This window comes from Pleurodeles waltl, chromosome 6 (genome assembly GCF_031143425.1).
Source record: "Pleurodeles waltl isolate 20211129_DDA chromosome 6, aPleWal1.hap1.20221129, whole genome shotgun sequence".
NCBI lineage: Eukaryota > Metazoa > Chordata > Amphibia > Caudata > Salamandridae > Pleurodeles > Pleurodeles waltl.
Window position 1 is genome coordinate 23,567,882 of NC_090445.1, and position 20,524 is coordinate 23,588,405.

Genomic DNA, 20,524 nt, shown 5'->3' on the forward strand with positions numbered 1-20,524 from the left:
ATTGAGCATGACTGTTCTTAGATTCCAAATATCTATATGAGGGGGGCTTACTAGACTTCAGGTGGTAGTGGTGCCTTTGATGATTATTATTGTGTGATAATATACTGGATTGCTGAGTCCTGAAGGGCTGTAAGCTCGGATGAGTCCTGGATAAACATGTGTTGTATGCACATGTGCTCATGTGTGGATTTGGGTAGGGGTGGGCGGAACTCACTGAGTTTCACTCTGTGGAATTCTGCAGAGTTACATAAAACTTACATACATGAAACTTTGAGAGATTCCGAGGAGTTCTGCCATTGGATGGAACTATGCATGTCGGGCTGCGTTTCAGACCAGTATTGCAAGCAGCACTGTAAAATCAGCACGAAAGGTACCATGCAGTGTGTAAAAGTGAGCTGCCATTCGAGTTTATTCTGCTCGAGTAGAAAATCTACTCATGCGGCAGCAAACCTACTAGAGAAGTAGCCCTCTGACCACGACCGCTCGTGACCACCCCTGACTGCCCGAGTTAGAAAATGGTGCTAGGGGATGCCATATCTCACTCACATTCTGCCCACGCCTGGATTTGGGATGATGGAGTGGACAGGCACTCCCGGCCCCATTGCTCATCTTTGCTACAGCTGTACGGGTGAGGGTATTACTGTGGGTTACCTTCGAGATCCCAGACTGGACTCAGATGGCTGATTCCTGCCCTACTCTCCCCTGGCGCGGCATCCTTCCATCATTAGAAAGCTAGTAAATATCAGGGAAGTGGAGTAGGGCAGAGACTGCAGACTGATTGGACTGTCTAACAGGAATCAATAAATCAATGTCCACCCAGTGCTTTTGCTTAAGAAGGAAAATAAATGTACTTACAAAACAATCCTCTACACAAAACCCAGAAGGCGCTTGACATGTTGGACTGGTATCATATATGTATGGGTCACATAGTAGCTAGGTGGGGGGATAGAGTGGAACAGCCTCTGCTACTCCACAGAGTCTAATCAATAATGTGCACATGGACTTTTAGCCCTCAGGAGGGAGACCCAGGCAAAGCTATGCCGGTGGTTTCCCCTCACTTAAGCTGGCTGCCTCCTGGAATTGGATGCATTTAAGTTCAGAGGGGTAATGGATCCTCTCCCTTCTGAAATGACAGTACCCAGCCATGTGCTTGAGATGTTGGCCTGCACTTGTCAGTGGGCAGTGCCGGTCATGGGTGTGAGCTCCTTGCATGGACCACCAAGCGGGGATTGTCTGCTCTCCGCCCTGGTCCAGCTGACATTATTGAGGTTGCGGTGTTTGCGCCTCCACATGTCCATCAGGTGAGTGTCGGCAGCAGCAGTAGCGATAGGGGAGCACCTGTGCACAAAAAGAGCTACTCGTGGTCTGGTGGGTCCTGCTTCTCCGGATTTTCCTAGGACCCAAACACAAGGCAAAGCTAGGAGTCCACCCTCAGTGGTGATTTTCTAGCATTGATCATTGCCCTCTTCCATAGACAGGTGACACCTTCCTCCTTGCCACAGGTCACTTACTTGAAACTGTTGAATGCAGTTGTGAGACAACCAGCATCTCTCACTTCTGGGCACTAGCTTCTCTTGACTGGAGAAGCCGCCTCACCTTCTCCACTGCCCCTCTCTTCTAGGCACCATCTTCCTCATATAAAGGCTTCTTCAATGCTCCTTACTGAGTAGTTAGACAGCTCCTTTTTTCAAGACAGGGCCCCGGGCATCTTCTCCTTGCAGACTGTAGAACTACCCAGATCACTGGTCCGGGACCTGCGAAGGGGAACCTGCAGTAGAAACCCCTGCCCTGGAGCACCAAAGAATTTATCGGTCATCGCTGGTGTGGGACCCAGGATTCTTGGCACACCGGCTGAGGTTTCTGTCCGTCCCCAAACTGAAGTTACAGACAGGGTTCGTATATTCCAGCAGTCAGCTCTTGACCGGTTTTAGGCAGTTTCTGCCCATCTCTTCCCAGTGCCCATCTCCTCCCAGACAGGCCCAGCCATGATCTGTGTCTTCGGTTCTGAGAAGGAAGCTGGCATGGAGTTTGGGGTCTCCTTTCAGGGGAAACCTAAAGCAGAGGCACAGAAGAGGGGGGAGTGTCTCAACTCAACCACCTCATAAACTCTTTCAAGGAAACTATGAAACAATGAAGTAACGAGGGCACAAGGGGTTTCCCTACTTACCAAAGGGATCCTCTGTGTACTCCCTACCACACTACAGAGCCTGGTCCACTTCAGAGGACCTCAGGTGTGCACAAGAGAAGATCTGCAGTTAACCTTGCACTCTTGGGCCCTCTTCCCCCCTCTATCTTAGGCCCACACCAGTGCAGGGGATTCCCTTATGGCCATAGCCAAAATAATGCACAGCCTCTATGCACACATTTCTGCACATGAAGGGATTACACACAAACACATCATCCATATTTCATATACTTGGAAAGCGGAAAGGATCTGGTTGCAGGGGACTGGCAGGGCTGTTGAAAAAACACAAGAGAGGTCAGTGGGCACCTCTCTCTATCAGGTGTCTCTGAGTGTGCTAGTGGTCTGCACTACATTTCTAAGTTATATCTGCAAGCAGTGTCAGTCCTCCACAGCCCAGGGAGCTGGTGGTGGTCATGCTTACATAAAGAGTGTGCATGTGATGTGCCCATCCAGCCCACAGAGCCCAGCCTTGGGTCACATTCTGTGACACAGGAAGCCCTCAGTGTACATGCATGATTGTCATGTGTTGCATGCTGAGGCAACAACCTGCAGATCTCTCTGTGAGGATCCATGCTTTGAACCAGTTCTGTCCCACCTCCACTAACACATACCCTTCAGAGAAGTGTTTCTGGAGGTGTTTCTGGCACAAAGATATATATCCCAGCAGCAGAGACAAGTGCAAGATTTAGGACTTTTGTCTTTGTTTTTCAGCAAGATTCTGAGCTGCAGCATTCAACCTCTAGGTAGAAAATGTTCCCCAATGAAGTCTAAATGTGAAGATACAGGGATTTGTAAAGGAGCGACCAGAAAACTGGTCTATTTCTGGGTCTCAGAATCAGACCTGTTCCATCCTTCTGCCCCGGGTGCTGTCCACCCACTATGGCAGGGCCCCTGGGGCTAACCCCAGTATCCAGTCTACAACTGGACCTAGTCCGCTTTGCCCAGTGCTCCATCTATTGTTACCATCTCGTGCAGTATCCCAAAATGTCCTACTTGTTAATTCTGAGGTGGAACAGGCAGATCTGCCTCTCTGCTTCCAGAGAGTGAGGGGTCCTTCCAGGGTCAGTGTTTCCTCTGTGGTCCAGGCTGGTTCACTCTGAGTTGGCCAGAGCCTCGGTCTGGTGCTTACCTGACTCCTCCGCTCACCATGGGGCAGCGCAGGACCCCCAGTGAGGAATAGAGTTGGTAGCAAGACCGCGCCCCCACCTGATGCAAGGTGACAATACAGGTAAGAATGAGACAGGTGGGTAGGCAGTAAGACCCCACCCCCACCTGTGCAAGGTGACAATACAGGTAAGAGTGAGGGAGGTGGTTAGGCACCAAGTCCCTGCCCCCCCACCTACTGCAAGTTGAAAATACAGGTAAGAGTGAGGGAGGTGGGTAGGCAGTAAGACCCCGCCCCCACCTTCTGCTAGGTGACAATACAGGTAAGAATGAGGCAGATGGGTAGGCAGTAAGGCCCCACCCCCGCCTGATGCAAGGTGACAATACAGGTAAGAGTGAGGGGGAGGGTAGGCACCAAGACCCCGCCCCCACCTCTGCAAGGTGTTAATACAGGTAAGAGGGAGGGAGGTGGGTAGGCACCAAGACCCCGCCCCCACCTGATGCAAGGTGACAATACAGGTAAGAATGAGGCAGGTGGGTAGGCAGTAAGACCCCACCCCCGCCTGATGCAAGGTGACAATACAGGTAAGAGTGAGGGAAGTGGGTAGACAGCAAGACCCCGCCCCCACCTGCGCAAGGTGACAATACAGGTAAGAGTGAGGGGAGGGTAGGCAGCGAGACCCCGCCCCCATCTGTGCAAGGTGACAATACAGGAAAGAGTGAGGGGGGAGGGTAGGCACCAAGACCCCGCCCCCACCCGATGCAAGGTGACAATACAGGTAAGAGTGAGGGGGGAGGGTAGGCACCAAGACCCCACCCCCACATGCTGCAAGGTGCCAATACAGGTAAGAGGGAGGGAGATATGTAGGTATGAGAGCACCCCCAGAAAAAACCTGCTTTGTCCCGGGGTTCTTGGCTTTCAGAGATGCTGATCCTGTTCAGACAGAGGAGCTTGGGTGTCTGTGTACTGACGACAACCGGTCAGTACAGAAGACTGCAAGTGCCAAATAACAGTTAAGTTTCATCAAAGCGGCTGTACCCCACAGAACACTTTTGCAACAAGATGTACCATTACCTGTTTAGCATGGGCATTGCCACCACTGTAAGCTGCCTTACCGCACCACCACAAGGGGCCACTGGAGGGCAGCGGAAGACCTCAGAAATATTATTGTTGCTAGTTGAGGGCTGTATCCAAATTGTATACTGTCATTTTGCTTAAGGCTCCAAAACACCTTGTTCCTGACTTGGGCATGAGTTCTGCTCCATCTCCCATAGACATGGACAATTGATTATTAAAGTTGCATGTCTGTTCTTTCCTCCTTGCATCACCTGCACGCTGGACACTGACAGAAGCAAGGGACGTATTCCTGGAGTACATTGGTCAGCTGGAGAACTCGGTGTCTAGTGCCTGGGAGCAGCTGTTGGACAGTGTCAACATCAGCTGCACCGGTCCCCTGGAGGAGAAGAGCTGCACCATGCTGTCAGAGCTGGACGTCACCATAGCATCAGTGCGGACAGAGGCAGGGCTGGCAGCTGGCATGCTTCGTACAATGGTGAATATCTGCAAGCCTGCATTCCATGTGCAAGAGTGCATTACTCACTGTGCAGGGGTATACACCCCCAAACAAGATTACACGCCTCCACATCTTGTAAAATTGCATGATCTCCCATATCCTTTATGTTATGTATCCCATAGTACAGCGGCGCACACCCATACCATGTGCAATAGTACAGTGCTATCAGTAGTACGCACTTAAAAGGGTACACATCCCCACTGTGTGTAACTGTGCACACCTTACCTGTGCAATGGAGGAGATATCACCACCTGATACAATGGTACTGGCCTTCCTCTAAAGCTGTGGTGCACCGCCCCTCCATTCACAATCTGCAATGATGCATACCTGCCCATGCATTTGCAATAATCAAAAGCCACACGGGTGGTGGCACACCGCGCAACCATGTGCAGTGCGGCCCGCTCATCGTGTGATGATACAATATTGGCTCAGCTTGGTATACACTTCTAGAGGCATATATAGTAATCTTTCATGCAGCACAGGGCAGCAAGCAGAACTGCTGCAATGCATTGTGTGAAAAGGAGAGAGCAGAAATGCTGCATTTTTACAAAGGTATGTAGCATCTCTGCTCTCTCCTTGCACTGGCGCACTGTGTGAAGCTAGCACCCTTGCGCCATGCGTTACAGGCGGGACTGTTTTTGTGCAGCAAAGGACCCTTAGTGCACCAAACAATCCTTTCTATTGCAGAATTCAGCATACATAGAATGAGGAAATAACAGAAATTAAGATGGGTCTTCTCATTAGGCCCCTGTGGGGATGCACTCCCAAGTTTACCTGCTTTAGTAAATCAGGGAATGCGCAAAATCCATAGGTGGATGCATGGGAATGCCCGCGCCCCGCCCGTGGAATGCCACCCAAATTGAAATGTGACCCAACACAGCACTAGCAGCTGCATTGTTTTATATGTCTTTGCAAACCCATGCAAGGTGGTTCAAATCAGTCCATGTGTTGCTTTGTAAATTCCAAATAAGCCTTTGCCGTTCGTTGCCTTGCGCGACACAAGGGCAACGCAAACGCTTAGTAAATCTAGGCCCTAGTGTGCAGTGGTGCATTCCCTTCCATCTACAGCAGTGCACACCATCACATGCAGTCATACAAACCATCGCCCCGCCCCAACACCAATGTACACATACCCCTCAGGTGCAATCCGCTCCACCACTCCATGTTTTTCCACACCATAAACTGATTCCATCATGTATTTCTTTCAGGTTTTCCCCCGTGATACCGTGGACATCCCGTCTGACTGGAGCCGCCTGGCCACTGAATTCAGAAGCGTGGCAGAAAGGTGGGGTCAGCTGCAGATTTCAATGTCCAGTGGCCGGATTCATGAAAAAAGTAGAAAATCCGCTTCTCCCTGTGGGTGGGGGTTTTCCACTGTTTGATATTCACCTTTGGTCCGAGGACTAGGCCTGAAAGCAGTGTAAAGGCATCCTAATGCTGCGGGCGGGATATCTGTCACGTTTGTGATGGAGTAATCCCAGCCCCCTAACCCTAAATAAGGCCCTAACCCCTTATGAGCGGGCCTAAACTTCCAAGCCAGACCACACCTTGAAAATCATAGCAAACACCTACATTTAGAGGGGCTTTGGGTCATCCCTCTACACCCATTGGTCCGTTCAAATGCTAATCACATTGTGCTCCCGCCTCCACAACATACAGGATGGAGCAGTGAGTCAGCCCACATCAGCCATTGGCTCTCTTGCACCATAACTGATGGCGTTTCGCCTCTTCATATGGCACATATGCCTAAAAAGATGTGTTTCGGTGCCAGGACTTGTGTTGCCAATGTTGTCTTTTTTATCTTGTTTCATGTTTTGTTGACATCATTGTTTGTTTAACCTGTTACATCATATTATGCTAATTCAAAGTCAATCATACAAAGACGAAACTGGTTTATTTTCCTGTTATAAGTACACCAACCTCGTAAAAAGCTTCCATACTGTCCATTCAAATTATATGGGATAGTTCTTTTTCTAATGTAAAATTTATTGCAATCATATGTTTTCCACTTTCTGCATTTCCCCTTCATTTTTCTTCTATTTATTTTTAGAGCCCATGTTTGTAATAAAAACAATCATTGGCAAAACCAGTAGGTCTGGTCTTGGTTGCCAGCCTTTTCGCTTTGTCAATGGTTATTTTGTTTTGTCACCGTTTTTGAAAAACTTTATTGCAGGGGAAGTTGCTGGGCCCAAAAAAAAATAACAGTGGTTAAAAGTAAAAACATATTTCAATCTCTAAAAGCACACATTGCGGTACTAGTTCCAGGCACTGAAGGAGACTACTTTGTGTGTGGATGTTTTCCTTGTGAAGGAGAAACTGCTGTCACTTACAGGGCAGTCAGCCTGGCTGAAGTGGGCTGACCCACTACCCCACGTTGCATGCTGTAGTGGGCAGAAGAAAAACTTGAGTGACACAATAAGAGATGAATGAATGAAGACTGCTATTTAAAAGCCCCTATAATTAATTATATGATACATATAACTCTAGTAAAATCAAACAAAAACAGTAGACCTAAAAATAAAACAAGCTTTGACAAAGCCAATATGTCTGGCATTGGCTGCCAACTCTGCTTTGTCAGTGCTTGTTTTTTCATGTTTTTTCCAAAACATCATTGTTTGGGAAGGTGCAGGATCCTATCAGTCTACAAAAGCATTGGCTGGAAGCAAAAACATTTTTGGTCTCAAAGTGCACACATTGCAATAGTCGTCCATGGCACTTAAGGGAACTACTTTGGGTGCAGTTGGGCTGCTGGTGAAAAGATAAACAATGCCATCACTCACGGTGAAGTTAGCCAATGGCTGAAGATGACTGACCCATTGCCCCATGCTGTGTGCTGTAATGGCGGAATACAAATTTGAATGACATAATAACAAACCAATGGATGAAGACTGCTGGCTGCGAGCCTCTACAAGTATATTATACAGACCTAAAACAAACTATTACACTAGCTTGATGTGGCCAGCCTTATTGGCTTTGATGCACTTCTTTGGGCTCTGTAGGATCTTCTGGTGATGTCCCACCCTGGGTGTTTTGCAGGCTTGATCCCATCACTATGAGCGGTGTCTTTGCACATGAACCCTCTGGTGGTGTCCCTTCCTGGGTGTTTTGCAGGCTTGAACCCCATCACTACGTGTGGGGGTTCTTGTAGCATGAACCCTCAGTTGGTGTCTATTCTGGCATACTTGACCCCCATCAGTACTTGTGGTGTCTTGTTGCATGAACCCCCTGATGGTGGCTCTTCCTGGGTGTGTTGCGGACTTGACCCTCATGCACCTCGCGTGGTTTCTTGTAGCATGAACCCTCAGGTGGTGTCCCTTCCCTGGTGTTTTGCAGACTTGACCCTCAAGCACCTCGTGTGGTGTCCGTTGCATGCACTCTCTTGTGGTGTCCCTTTCTGGGTGTTTTGCAGGCTTGAGCCTCATCACCATGTGTGGTGTCTTCTTGCATGAACCCCCTGATGGTGGCCCTTCCTGGGTGTGTTGCAGACTTGACCCTCATGCACCTCGCGTGGTGTCTTGTAGCATGAACCCTCAGGTGGTGTCCCTTCCATGGTGTTTTGCAGACTTGACCCTCAAGCACCTCGCGTGGTGTCCTGTTGCATGCACTCTCTTGTGGTGTCCCTTTCTGGGTGTTTTGCAGGCTTGAGCCTCATCACCATGTGTGGTGCCTTGTTACATGACCCCTCAGATGCCTCCCTTCCTGGGTGCCTTGCAGGCTTGATCCCCATCACCACGCATGGTGTCTTGTTGCATGCACCCTCAGATGCTGTCCTTTCCTGGGTGTTTTGCAGGCTTGATCCCCATTACCACATGTGGTGGCTTGTTTCATGCACCCTCTTGTGGTGTCCCTTTCTGGGTGTTTTGCAGGCTTGACCCCCATCACCACGCATGGTGTCTTGTTGCATGCACCCTCAGATGCTGTCCTTTCCTGGGTGTTTTGCAGGCTTCATCCCCATTACCACGTGTGGTGGCTTGTTGCATGCACCCTCAGGTGGTGGCCCTTCCTGGGCTTTTTGCAGACTTGACCTCATCACTACGCATGATGTCATGTAGCGTGCACCCTTTGGTGGTGGCCCTTCCTGGGTTTCTTGCAGACTTGACCTCATCACTGCGCATGGTGTCATGTAGAGTGCACCCTTTGGTGGTGGCCCTTCCTGGGTTTTTTGCAGACTTGACCTCATCACTGCGCATGGTGTCATGTAGAGTGCACCCTTTGGTGGTGGCCCTTCCTGGGTGTTTTTCAGGCTTTATCTCCATCACTACATGTTGTGTCCTGTTGCATGTACCCTCAGGTGGTGTCCCTTTCCTGGGTGTTTTGCAGGCTTGATCCCCTTCACCACGTGTGGTGTCTTGTTGCATGCACCCTCAGGTGGTGGACCTTCCTGGGTGTTTTTCAGGCTTTATCTCCATCACTACATGTTGTGTCCTGTTGCATGCACCCTCTGGTGGTGTCCCTTCCTGTGTGTTTTGCAGGCTTAATCCCCTTCACCACGCGTGGTGTCCTGTTGCATGCACCCTCAGGTAGTGGCCCTTCCTGGGCCCTCAGAAAGGGTCCCCCGCTCAGTGAGTTCTTGCGCTTTCTTCTGGTGAGTCACGCCACACCAACAGCCACTTTGTCTTTCAGACATAGGGATGTAGCTGCTGAGGTGGCAGCAGCAGCCTCTCAGGCCCTCCTGGCCTCCAACACCAGCCATGAGCTGCTGAGCAGAGCCCTGGAGGAGGATGAGCAGAGGAGTCAGCAGGGCAGCGAGGAGCTGGAGGAGAGGTAAGGCCATGGCTGAGGGAGTGAGGGGGACTTGGGTGGGCTGTGACCGGTGAGCTGTATGGGTGAAGGGAGCGTGAGGGGGGAACAGGGACTGTGAGCTGTGACAGGAGAGGTGTATGGATGAAGGGAGTGTGAGGGGGGACCAGGGACTGTGAGCTGTAACAGGGGAGGTGTGTGGGTGAAGGGAGTGTGAGAGGATGGTTCTGGGTAATGTGAGCTGTAACAGGAGAGATGTATGGATGAAAGGAGTGTGAGGGGGACCAGTGCCTGTGAGCTGTAACAGGAGAGGTGTATGGATGAAAGGGGTGTGAAGGGGGACCAGGGACTGTGAGCTGTAACAGGAGAGGTGTATGGGTGAAGGGAGTGTGAGGGGACCAGGGACTGTGAGCTGTAACAGGAGAGCTGTATGGGTGAAGGGAGTGTGAGGGGTACCAGGGACTGTGAGGTGTAACAGGAGAGGTGTATGGGTGAAGGGAGTATGAGGGGAGACCAGGGCCTGTGAGCTGTAACAGCGGAGGTGTATGGGTGAAGGGAGTGTGAGAGGATGGTTCTGGGGACTGTGAGCTGTAACAGGAGAGGTGTATGGGTGAAGGGAGTGTGAGGGGACCTGGGCCTGTGAGCTGTAACAGGAGGGGTGTATGGGTGAAGGGAGTGTGAGGGAGGACCAGGGACTGTGAGCTGTAACAGGAGGGGTATATGGGTGAAGGGAGTGTGAGGGGGACCAGGGACTGTGAGGTGTAACAGGAGAGGTGTATGGGTGAAGGGAGTGTGAGGGGACCAGGGCCTGTGAGCTGTAACAGGTGAGGTGTATGGGTGAAGGGAGTGTGAGGGAAGACCAGGGACTGTGTGCTGTAACAGGAGGGGTGTATGGGTGAAGGGAGTGTGAGGGAGGACCAGGGACTGTGAGCTGTAACAGGAGGGGTGTATGGGTGAAGGGAGTGTGAGGGAGGACCAGGGACTGTGAGCTGTAACAGGAGGGGTATATGGGTGAAGGGAGTGTGAGGGGGACCAGGGACTGTGAGGTGTAACAGGAGAGGTGTATGGGTGAAGGGAGTGTGAGGGGACCAGGGCCTGTGAGCTGTAACAGGTGAGGTGTATGGGTGAAGGGAGTGTGAGGGAAGACCAGGGACTGTGTGCTGTAACAGGAGGGGTGTATGGGTGAAGGGAGTGTGAGGGAGGACCAGGGACTGTGAGCTGTAACAGGAGGGGTGTATGGGTGAAGGGAGTGTGAGGGAGGACCAGGGACTGTGAGCTGTAACAGGAGGGGTATATGGGTGAAGGGAGTGTGAGGGGGACCAGGGACTGTGAGGTGTAACAGGAGAGGTGTATGGGTGAAGGGAGTGTGAGGGGACCAGGGCCTGTGAGCTGTAACAGGTGAGGTGTATGGGTGAAGGGAGTGTGAGGGAAGACCAGGGACTGTGTGCTGTAACAGGAGAGGTGTATGGTGAAAGGGGTGTGAGGGGTTGGCACTGGGGACTGAGATCTGTAATAGCTATCAGAAATGACTGTCCACTGTAATCCAATGTTTTGAAGGTTATGTGCTTTATTACAACAGAGAATTACGGCTCCTGGGTGCAGGGCAGGCCTTAAAGCTTTCTGATATCAATGATCACATTTCGCGGTAAACCCTGATCCCTTTTCCGACAAGTCTAGAGCTGTGAATCGCTGTCCTGTGAAATGGATGCCCGCACCACTGACCCTGTTATCCCTCCAGGCTTTATTTGGGGGAGCCCCCCCCCCTGCAGAGACGGGGCGGGGCTTGGTCTCCTATTACATCCTGTGGGTTCCCAGCCCCGCCATGTTGTCAGGGGTCCGGTTACAATCACAGCTGCAGCTCGGTATTTTATTTTCCGCACTCTTGAGGTAGTTCATAACATAATCTGCCCCACAAATCCCCGGTGACACAACCTCATGTGCCCCCTCAGCTCCCAGCGCAAGATCCGCGGGTGAATGACCCACTGTGTTCTCTTGGGTCGCTCTTTAGTCAAAAAGTACAAAACCAGGAACCTTGCTATAAGAAGAGTTCCAGTAATATTGTCTTCTTGTGATATTGTCGAGCATTCACACAATCCTTGTGCACCCAGCACACTCGTTGCTACTCCAGTGAGCGGACTACCATCAGAGGACTACAACTCACAGCTCATAAAGCTAAATCCGAGCATTTTTCTTGTAAAATTAAGGAAGCGGACTACGCACCCGGGGAACTCTTGAAGGTGGTCCGCTCTTGGACCTCCCCTACCTCGCCCCCGGAATTGGAGAATTTGTCTACTTTTTGCCAAAGGGACCCCAACTTCTCTAAAACTAAGATCCAGATTTTTAAAAAAGTTACGCACTGCGGTGCTGCGCAAAACTTGGCAGCTCCGCGCTGCGTCATTTTACAAACGCACGGATGCGCCATATTTAAGGGAATACGACGCACCCCTGCGTTTCACCCTGCGCTGGCGCTAAATTTAGCTGCCAGCGCAGGCATCCTTGCTCCGTCCTGCAAGGATGTCTGCGTTGAGGGGTGCGATTGTTTATGTGCGGGAAGGTGTCCCTTGCTGCACATAAACAATCACTAATGGCGCATCAGCACTTCTGTGAGCGCTGCACAATGCAACACACACAGAAGTGCCAAAGAGTCATTTTCAAATGATTGTTTATGTGCACCAAAGGACACCTTCCTGCACATAAACAATCATTTCTGGCATTTTACTTTTTCTGTGCGTGCAGCAGAATGCAGCACGCTTAGAAAAAAACAAAAACAAGGAGGAATAAAAGCATTCCTCCTCGCTGCGCCCTGCTAACACCACCCCTGGGGGAGGCGTTAGATTTTGGCGCTGCCTCAGGTTTGCGATTTTTCATAAATCTGAGGCAGTGTCAAAATGCAATGGGTGTTGCTGTGGCACGCCCACAGCAACACCCATTGCATGCCCCTTCCACACATAGGCGGTCATTCTGACCGCGCTCGCCATGCGGTTACCGCCGAATGACCGCACCGCGGTCAAAAGACCGCAGCGGCCATTCCAACTTTCCCGCTGGGCCGGCGGGCGACCGCCAAAAGGCCGCCCGCCGGCCCAGCGGGAAAGCCCCTGCAACGAGGAAGCCGGCTCCGAATGGAGCTGGCGGAGTTGCAGGGGTGCGACGGGTGCAGTGGCAACCGTCGTGATTTTCACTGTCTGCAAAGCAGACAGTGAAAATCTGTATGGGGCCCTCTTAGGGGGCCCCTGCACTGCCCATGCCAGTGGCATGGGCAGTGCAGGGGCCCCCAGGGGCCCCCCGACACCCGTTCCCGCCATCCTGGTTCTGGCAGTGAAAACAGCCAGAAACAGGCTGGCGGGAAGGGGGTCGGAATCCCCATGGCGGCGGGCGGATTCCCTGGGCCAGGGGAAAACCGGCGGGAAACTGCCGGAACCCCTTTTCTGACCGCGGCTTTACCGCCACGGTCAGAATAGCCCAGGAAGCACCGCCAGCCTGTTGGCGGTGCTTCCGCTGCCCTCCGCCCTGGCGGTCATGGACCGCCAGGGTCGGAATGACCCCCATAGTGTTGTGTGGGAAGGGGCCGTATTAACAAGGTGGCATTAGGCCACAAAAAGTGGCTAAACGCCACCTTGTAAATACAGCACTGTGCTTAGCGCGACAGGAGCATCTGGAGCTAGGGGCCAATAAATACGGCCCTAAAATACTCCAGATCCACGCAAACTTCTTGCAGCCTCTTGTTGATCTGAGCCTTGGGGCCTCGAGGGAGCTCCAAAGATTCCAACCTTTACAGGCAAACAGGATCAAAGAACTGTTGTCCGGTTTAAGTCAGGGTCTCCTAATGACCCTTGCCCTCCTAAGATACTGAAGCTTGCCCCTGACCTGGTCTCGGCCGCTCTAGAACCCGTCTACCATGAAATCCTGAAGGAGGGGAGTTTCCCTCCCTCCTGGAAGGAGTCCATTGTGATTCCGCTTAAAAAAAAGCCAGGCAGTGCACCAAATGACCTGAAGAATCCTCACCCCACATCCTTTCTACCTACTCCGGGGCCAAAATCTTGGAGAAACACCTAAACATTGAACTGGCTGGCTTCTTGCAGGCCACTGGCGTCCTTGACCCTTCCCAACATGGGTTCCGCAAAGCACACAGCACGAAACCCACACTCATCTCTACAACTGACATTATCCGGAGACGGGTGGATCAGGGGGAGGGCGCCATTCTAGTTCTGCTAGATCTTTCAGCGGCGTTTGATACCATCTCCCCGCAATTGATGATCCAGCGACTTTACCGAGCTGAAGTCAGAGATAAGGCCCTGGATATCCTAGAATTAGTCTGTTGGCTAGATCTATCACGGTAAGCTGTGGCGATTTCAGGGCTGCCCTGTTTCAACTCCCCTGTGGGGTTCCACAAGGGTCTTCTCTTAGTTCCACTCTGTTTAACCTGTATGTTGCCCCGCTGGCAAGACTGGTCCGCTCCTTCGGCTTTAAGCGGCTTCCGATGCTGATGATACTCAGCTCCTCATCCCTGTCAACAGGAATTGGGAGGAGGTGGCAGATCGATTCCACAACTGTATGAGTGAGATTAGCAAGTGGATGGGCCATAATTGGCTCAAAACGAATGGCGAAAAAACAGATATTCTCTTCTTTGGCTTAGATAACGCCTTATGGACCTCCATCTGATGGCCGCAGTCATGCAGTGATTTGCTAGTTCCTACTCATATGGCCAGAAACCTTGGCATCTTATTTGATAACAATATGTTTTGAGTAACAGGTGAATTACACAGTCAAAACCTGTTACTGGACTATGAAAACTCTCAGGAAAATCCTTCCTTTTCTTCAGAAGGAACTTAGGGCCGTATGTACGAACACTTTTTCCCTTAGACACAGAATGGGTAAAAACCTTTGCTACATCTGGCCCTTAGAATCTCTGTGATTCTGGCCTTAGTCACCTCCAAACTGGATTACTGCAGTGCCCTGATGCGAAGCATTAGCAAAGGGTCCCTATGTAGGTTACAACTGATTCAGAACACCGCTGCTCGCGTCATATTGGATCTCCCGCGCTCAGCATCTGCCGGTAGCAACCTGAGGCAGCTGCACTGGCTACCTGTGAAAAAGTGCATCATTTTTAAGACACTCTGCCTCTCACACAAAGCTCTTCACTCGAAGGACTGTAAATACCTTTGTTCATCCCTGCAGTGGCCGCTCAGATCATCTAGTCTTATTTTGATCTCAGTTCCCCGCTGACGAAAGTCAAGATGGGGAGACAGAGCCTTGGAATGCGCTCCCGCTGCCAATTAGGGAAGAATACACTCACTTGCCTTTCCAGAAACAGCTAAAAACCTGGCTGTCCAGCTGATCCATGGGCCTCTTAGGGATTCATTTGCTTTACTCACCTCTCAGCGCTTCGATGCTACGGCCGGAATGCGCTTTATAAATACAAATACAAAATACAAAATTCAAAATTCAAAATTCAAAATTCAAATCCATAACTGTAAATGTTTAAAAAATACAGACATCTTTCACGCAACAATACATCTCTTGTGTTGTAGCATCCAAGTGCTGGACGTGGAAAGGTGGCCACAAAATTCTAAGGATAAATCATTCCTAATGGGCGGGAGGGCTCATGATAGAACTGATTGTATTTTATTAAAAGTTATACAAACTTAGTTAAATGCCTCAGGAACTTCCTTGGAGACAGGCTCTGTTATAGAATTTTGAAGAATTCTCATCATTTGATTATTAAAGGCATCGTCCACAGTAAAGAGCGAGATTTTTCTAATATCTGAAGAAACTTCTTAGGAACCACAACCTGTCATCATCTCTGAGTGCATCCTAAGTGCTTAGTAAAGACATCTATTTACAGCAGAAATGATGACACCATAGGTCTGATATTCAATTATAATAATGTGTACGCGTTTCACTAACCTGGGCACCATTAACCGTGCCAGGTAACCAGTTGGGTATTCTCAGCTTTACTGTGTATACTCGAGTACACCTGAAAGATTGACGTAAATCAGACTTAATGTATGTGACACTATACATTCAGCTGTATAAGTCAGACTCACATTGTCACCCACCTGCAGTACTTCTGATTTCAGGTAAAACATTTTAGTGTGACCCTAAGAAGCCTAACAAAGAGATGTAAAAAGATATTTTCTATTACCATAAAGATTGATGTATGTATATATTTAACCTAGAGTGTCATTGTCTAGCAGAACCTCTACAACACCACGCGGGAGCCTTACTCGATGATGTCACACCAATGTGGATTCTAAGACAATGGTGTATCAAGGAGTTTACTTGTAATGCTAAAAAGTTCATAATTAGGCCCCAAGAAGGTCTATGTTGCATAAAGATCTTAGGGCCAGATGTAGGAAGCACTTTGCGAGTCGCAAGCGGCAAAATTTGCCATTTGCGACTCGCAAATGCGTGTTTCCTATGCAGAAATGCATTTTGCGAGTCGTTACCGACTCGCAAAATGCATTTCCGAATCACAAATAGGAAGGGGTGTTCCCTTCCTATTTGCGATTCGCAATGGTATGCAATTCTATTTGTGACCGCTTATGCGGTCGCAAATGGAGTCGCAGTTACCATCCACTTGAAGTGGATGGTAACCCATTCGCAAACTTTTCGGACCCCAAAATATTTTTTCAGGGCAGGGAGTGGTCCAAGGGACCACTCCCTGCCCTGAAAAAACCGAAACAAAAGGTTTCGGATTTTTTTAAATGCAGCTCGTTTTCCCTTAGGGAAAACGGGCTACATTTCAAAAAAAAAAAAAACTGCTTTATTGAAAAGCAGGTCGCTAACATGGAGGCCTGCTGACTACAGCAGGCCTCCATGTTAGCGAGTGCCTATACTCGCTATGGGGCCGCAATTTGCGACCCACCTCATGAATATTCATGAGGTGGGTCATTGCGACCCCATAGCGAGTTGCAGTCGGTGTCTGAGACACCGTACTGCATAGCAATTTGCGAGTTGCAAATTGCGAGTCGGAAGGACTCGCAATTTGCAACTCGCAAATTGCTTCCTTCCTACATCTGGCCCTTAATTTCTACATCTATGAGACCAAGCCCTCTCGACAGGGTACCTGGTGGGTGCCCCCCCTTACACTCCTGCTCATAAGTGAGAGCACAGGGCTGTATGAGCAGAGGGGGCTGCTGCACTGTTCACCACACAGGGCCGAGGTCGCGCTTCTCATTGGTCACTTTGAGACTATGGGGCATATTTACAAGTCCCTTGCGCCTCCTTGCACCACAGTAGCTTAATTTTTTTTACACTAATGTGGCATTAGGTTGGCATCTCCGATGTGCCATATTTACAAATTGTGCCACTTTGTAGCCCCTTGTGCCACATTATGCCTGCTCCAGGCATAATGTATGCAATGGGGGGCGTTCTGAAGCTGGAGGGGGCAATGAAATTTATATTTCACTGCGAGTGGAAATTTAAATTTCTCTGCGCCATTTTTTGCGGCATTTTTAATGCCTGCTCAGAGCAGGCTTTAAAATGACGCACCCATTGTATTCAGTGGGCATCCCTGTGCTTTGCTGCACTAGCGTCAACATTTTTGACACTAGTGTAGCAAAGAGCCACAATAGCGTATAATGTTTTGATGCTAATGTGCTAACTACCGCCATGGTGTGCCATATTGTAAATACAGCGCAACCATGGTGTTGTTAGGTGCTGTGCTGGTGGGGGGGGCGCAAGAAAAGTGGCGCATCATCTATGATGCGCCACTTTCTTGTATAGCTATATATATATATATATATATATATATATATATATATATATATATATATATATATATATATATGAAACTCACCTGCTGCCCACGTCCGGATGCTCGCTCCTCACTGGCTGGCTGTATACTGGACATCTTGTTGGCAGAGTTGCCTTTATTGGATTGCATTTTGGGGATTGTGTAAGGAATGTAGTTCGGTCAGTGACAATCCGGGGGAGGGGTGTGAATCTCAAATGTCTCAGCTAAAAAAACAGTGGGCCATGGTGGGGGGGTCACATGGGGGATGAGATGACCGAGATTCGGGATGGACTGTTCCCAGGAGGAGCAGGGTCAGTACTGATTTCCATTAGGTTTGCTCTGGGGTTGCTTTAGAATTTGGTGGACAGATTCTCTGTTGCAACGGTGACAGAGAACTCAGTCCGCCAAATTCAAGGTCCACCCTCCCAATTTTGAGTCAGGCAGCCAGCACGTTTTACACTGATGGAATACAATTTACCCCATTAGTGTAAAACTTCTTCCGATGGCCCCTACTCTGTCAGGCCATAGGTAAGCTATCCGATCGTTAGTCGTATTTAGGCCCTCATTATGAACATGGCGACCAGACCGCCATATAATATACGTGGCAGAACCGACACTATTGTAACTCTGCCACCGCCAGGCTTCCGCCGCCAGGCAGCCTGTCGATGGCAGAGTTACATATCCGACAGGGCAGCGCTGGAAGCAGTGCTGCCTGCAGGATAATGTTCCTGGTTCCACCAGCCTTTCCCTGGTGGTTTACCCCGTCAGGGAAAAGCTGGCGGAATGGGTGCCTCGGGCCCCCCTGGGGATGGGCAGTGCAGGAGCCCCCGTGCACAGCACTGTCGGGCATTTCACTGCCCGATTTACGGCCAGTGAAATGCGCGACGGGTGCTGCTGCACCCGCTGCACTGCTACATTGCCTCCGGCTCCACATGGAAGCACTGTTTCCGCCGCCGGCACAGCTGAATGTACATTATGTGGCCTGCGGGGGCTTCTGCGCGCTGGTGCCGAACTCAGTGGGTTTTCCCACCGAGTTCATAATGACTCCCTTAGTGTGCTCGGTCAGATCCTCATAGGAGAAAACTCCCATGGTACAGGGGGGTCATTGTTCTTTTTCTTCAAAAACAAACTCCCGCTTGGGAGTTAATTTTTGAAAAAATAAATACTTTTGGAAAAGTTTGACAACCGGCTGCCATGTTGGAAGGAGCTGTCCGCAAAACTATTCCTACATTGACAGGAACCACCATTATGCTTGCCAAGCCTAGTACTGCCAATATTTGTGAATTGCAAAACGAACTGGATTGGCGTCCCTTCAAGGAGTACTTCTCTGGGTGTAGATTTACTACTTTTTTGGTAAACCATTCACTATATATATAGTTAAGACCCAATCAAAAAAATGAACACGTCAAAACCTGGCAGTGACATCACGATGATGTGAAAAACCCAATTGCAACATAGCAGACCCCAGACCCAACTGACAAGGCAAGAATGCATTTATTTGGGGGCCACACCCCAAACAGACCCTGAAGCTAGGCCCCTTAATTTTGTTTTATTAATTTATATATATTATGGAGTTTGTAGAGTTCTGCAGTGAGCTTTGAGAGTGTCAGAGAGAGTACTGGAATGGGTGCGAGCTGAGACCTCATTAGTGAGACAGAGGCCTCAGTCTCATGTCCCTCAGCCCCCCGGATGCATTTCTGGTGCCTGGCACCGAGCTGGGGGGCAAACAGAGTACTGTCTCCTGTAGGTGCCCTGGGCAAGTGCCTATGAGCCGGGATGTGCAGTGGCAGGACCCCTGAATATGTGTTTTATGCCTTTTCACACTCAGATTCAGCCCTTTCAGAAGCTGAGGGCTGATGTGCTGGAGGGACTGTGATGGTGGATTCAGTGGCTGGGATTGCCCGAGTGAGTGAGTGGAATTGTCCGTGGGAGTGAGTGGCTGGGATTTCTGTGGGAGTGGGTTGGGTAAGTTTCTTTTTTTGTTTGAGTCCTCATATGTAACAAAAGACAGACAAGAGGCCGCAACGTGGCCCAGCCTTGATGATGGCTCTAGTGCTCCAGTGACACTAAAGGAACGAACGGCCCCCATCAGCCTTGGGAGAGGGGCCGCACTAGTCCGCTCCCATCCTCCTAGCTGTTCGGTCTCAAGACTTAATCATTGGCTCATACCAGAATCAGATCTCGGGAGTCAGATCGGGTGGAGTCTAATTAATTCACAGTATCCTGATGCCCGCAGGAGATGGTTCTATAGAAAGCCAAAAAGGGTTCCCACATTCTAAGGCACCTATCCGAACCATTACTGCAATCTAAGTCAGAGATTCTCTTCGCTGCCAACAGCCAATCCCTGTGGGTGGGGGGGAAACTAGAGATCCACTTAATGCATATTTCCCGCCGGGCTATCAACACCAGATAAAAAAAGAGATGGCTCAGCGGTCTCTCCAATCTATCAGGTAAACTCCTCTCGGCAGCCTCATATAGCCCAAATACAACCATTGGTAGAGTTATCTCATTACGCCTATTTATAATAGACAGGATCGATTTGCCCACTTGTTTCCAAAAAGTATATATCCCCGGACACTGCCACCAAAAATGGATATCATCAGCTCCCTCTAAATCACACCTTGGGCAGTTGCTCTTTGCTTGGATAGCTATTTTAGTAAACCCTTTGAAGGTCCAGTATGCCCGGTATACAGTGAACAGGTGATTCTGCCGCAAGAGGGCAGGTTTAACCACAGACCAAAGAATCTTCATAGAGGCCCGCCAGTAATAAATAAGGTCTAGGGCAGGAAAAACGAGGTCCCATCCCTCTGTAGAGGGGGTAGAAGATGCATCTTCAGCTTGTATGAGTACCCAGTACCACTTTGGAACCTCCTTTTTTTTGCACTGTGGGCCAGTGATTTCCCTCTCCCAAGCCGTGGAACACCCAGCCTCCGGTTCCCCATGCGCCCAGGCTTTAATCTGCACATATTTAAATCAAGACAATTTAGCATTAGTTGCTTCAGATAGAGATTCCCAGGAACTAACAGAGCCCTCACTAACTAGCTGTCCCCACTGCATGATTCCTCCCTCTATCAGTGGCTTGGCTAATACATCCTGGAGACATATCGGGGTACCAGGAGAGTTCCAGATTGGGGCCAGTGCATTATAATGCCCAATCTCATTCCTATTGCATACCAGATGCTGCAA

General features: G+C 49.9%; 1 protein-coding gene across 1 annotated transcript in view; it reads left to right on the forward strand.

Moving 5' to 3' along the window:
- LAMC3 (laminin subunit gamma 3) overlaps positions 1-20,524 on the forward strand; it is a 527,783-nt gene that overhangs the window by 358,196 nt on the left and 149,063 nt on the right. Inside the window, exons 19-21 of the mRNA XM_069237073.1 lie at positions 4,640-4,842; positions 6,072-6,148; positions 9,487-9,627. Coding sequence (XP_069093174.1) covers positions 4,640-4,842; positions 6,072-6,148; positions 9,487-9,627 — 421 coding nt within the window. The remainder of the gene's footprint in view (positions 1-4,639; positions 4,843-6,071; positions 6,149-9,486; positions 9,628-20,524) is intronic.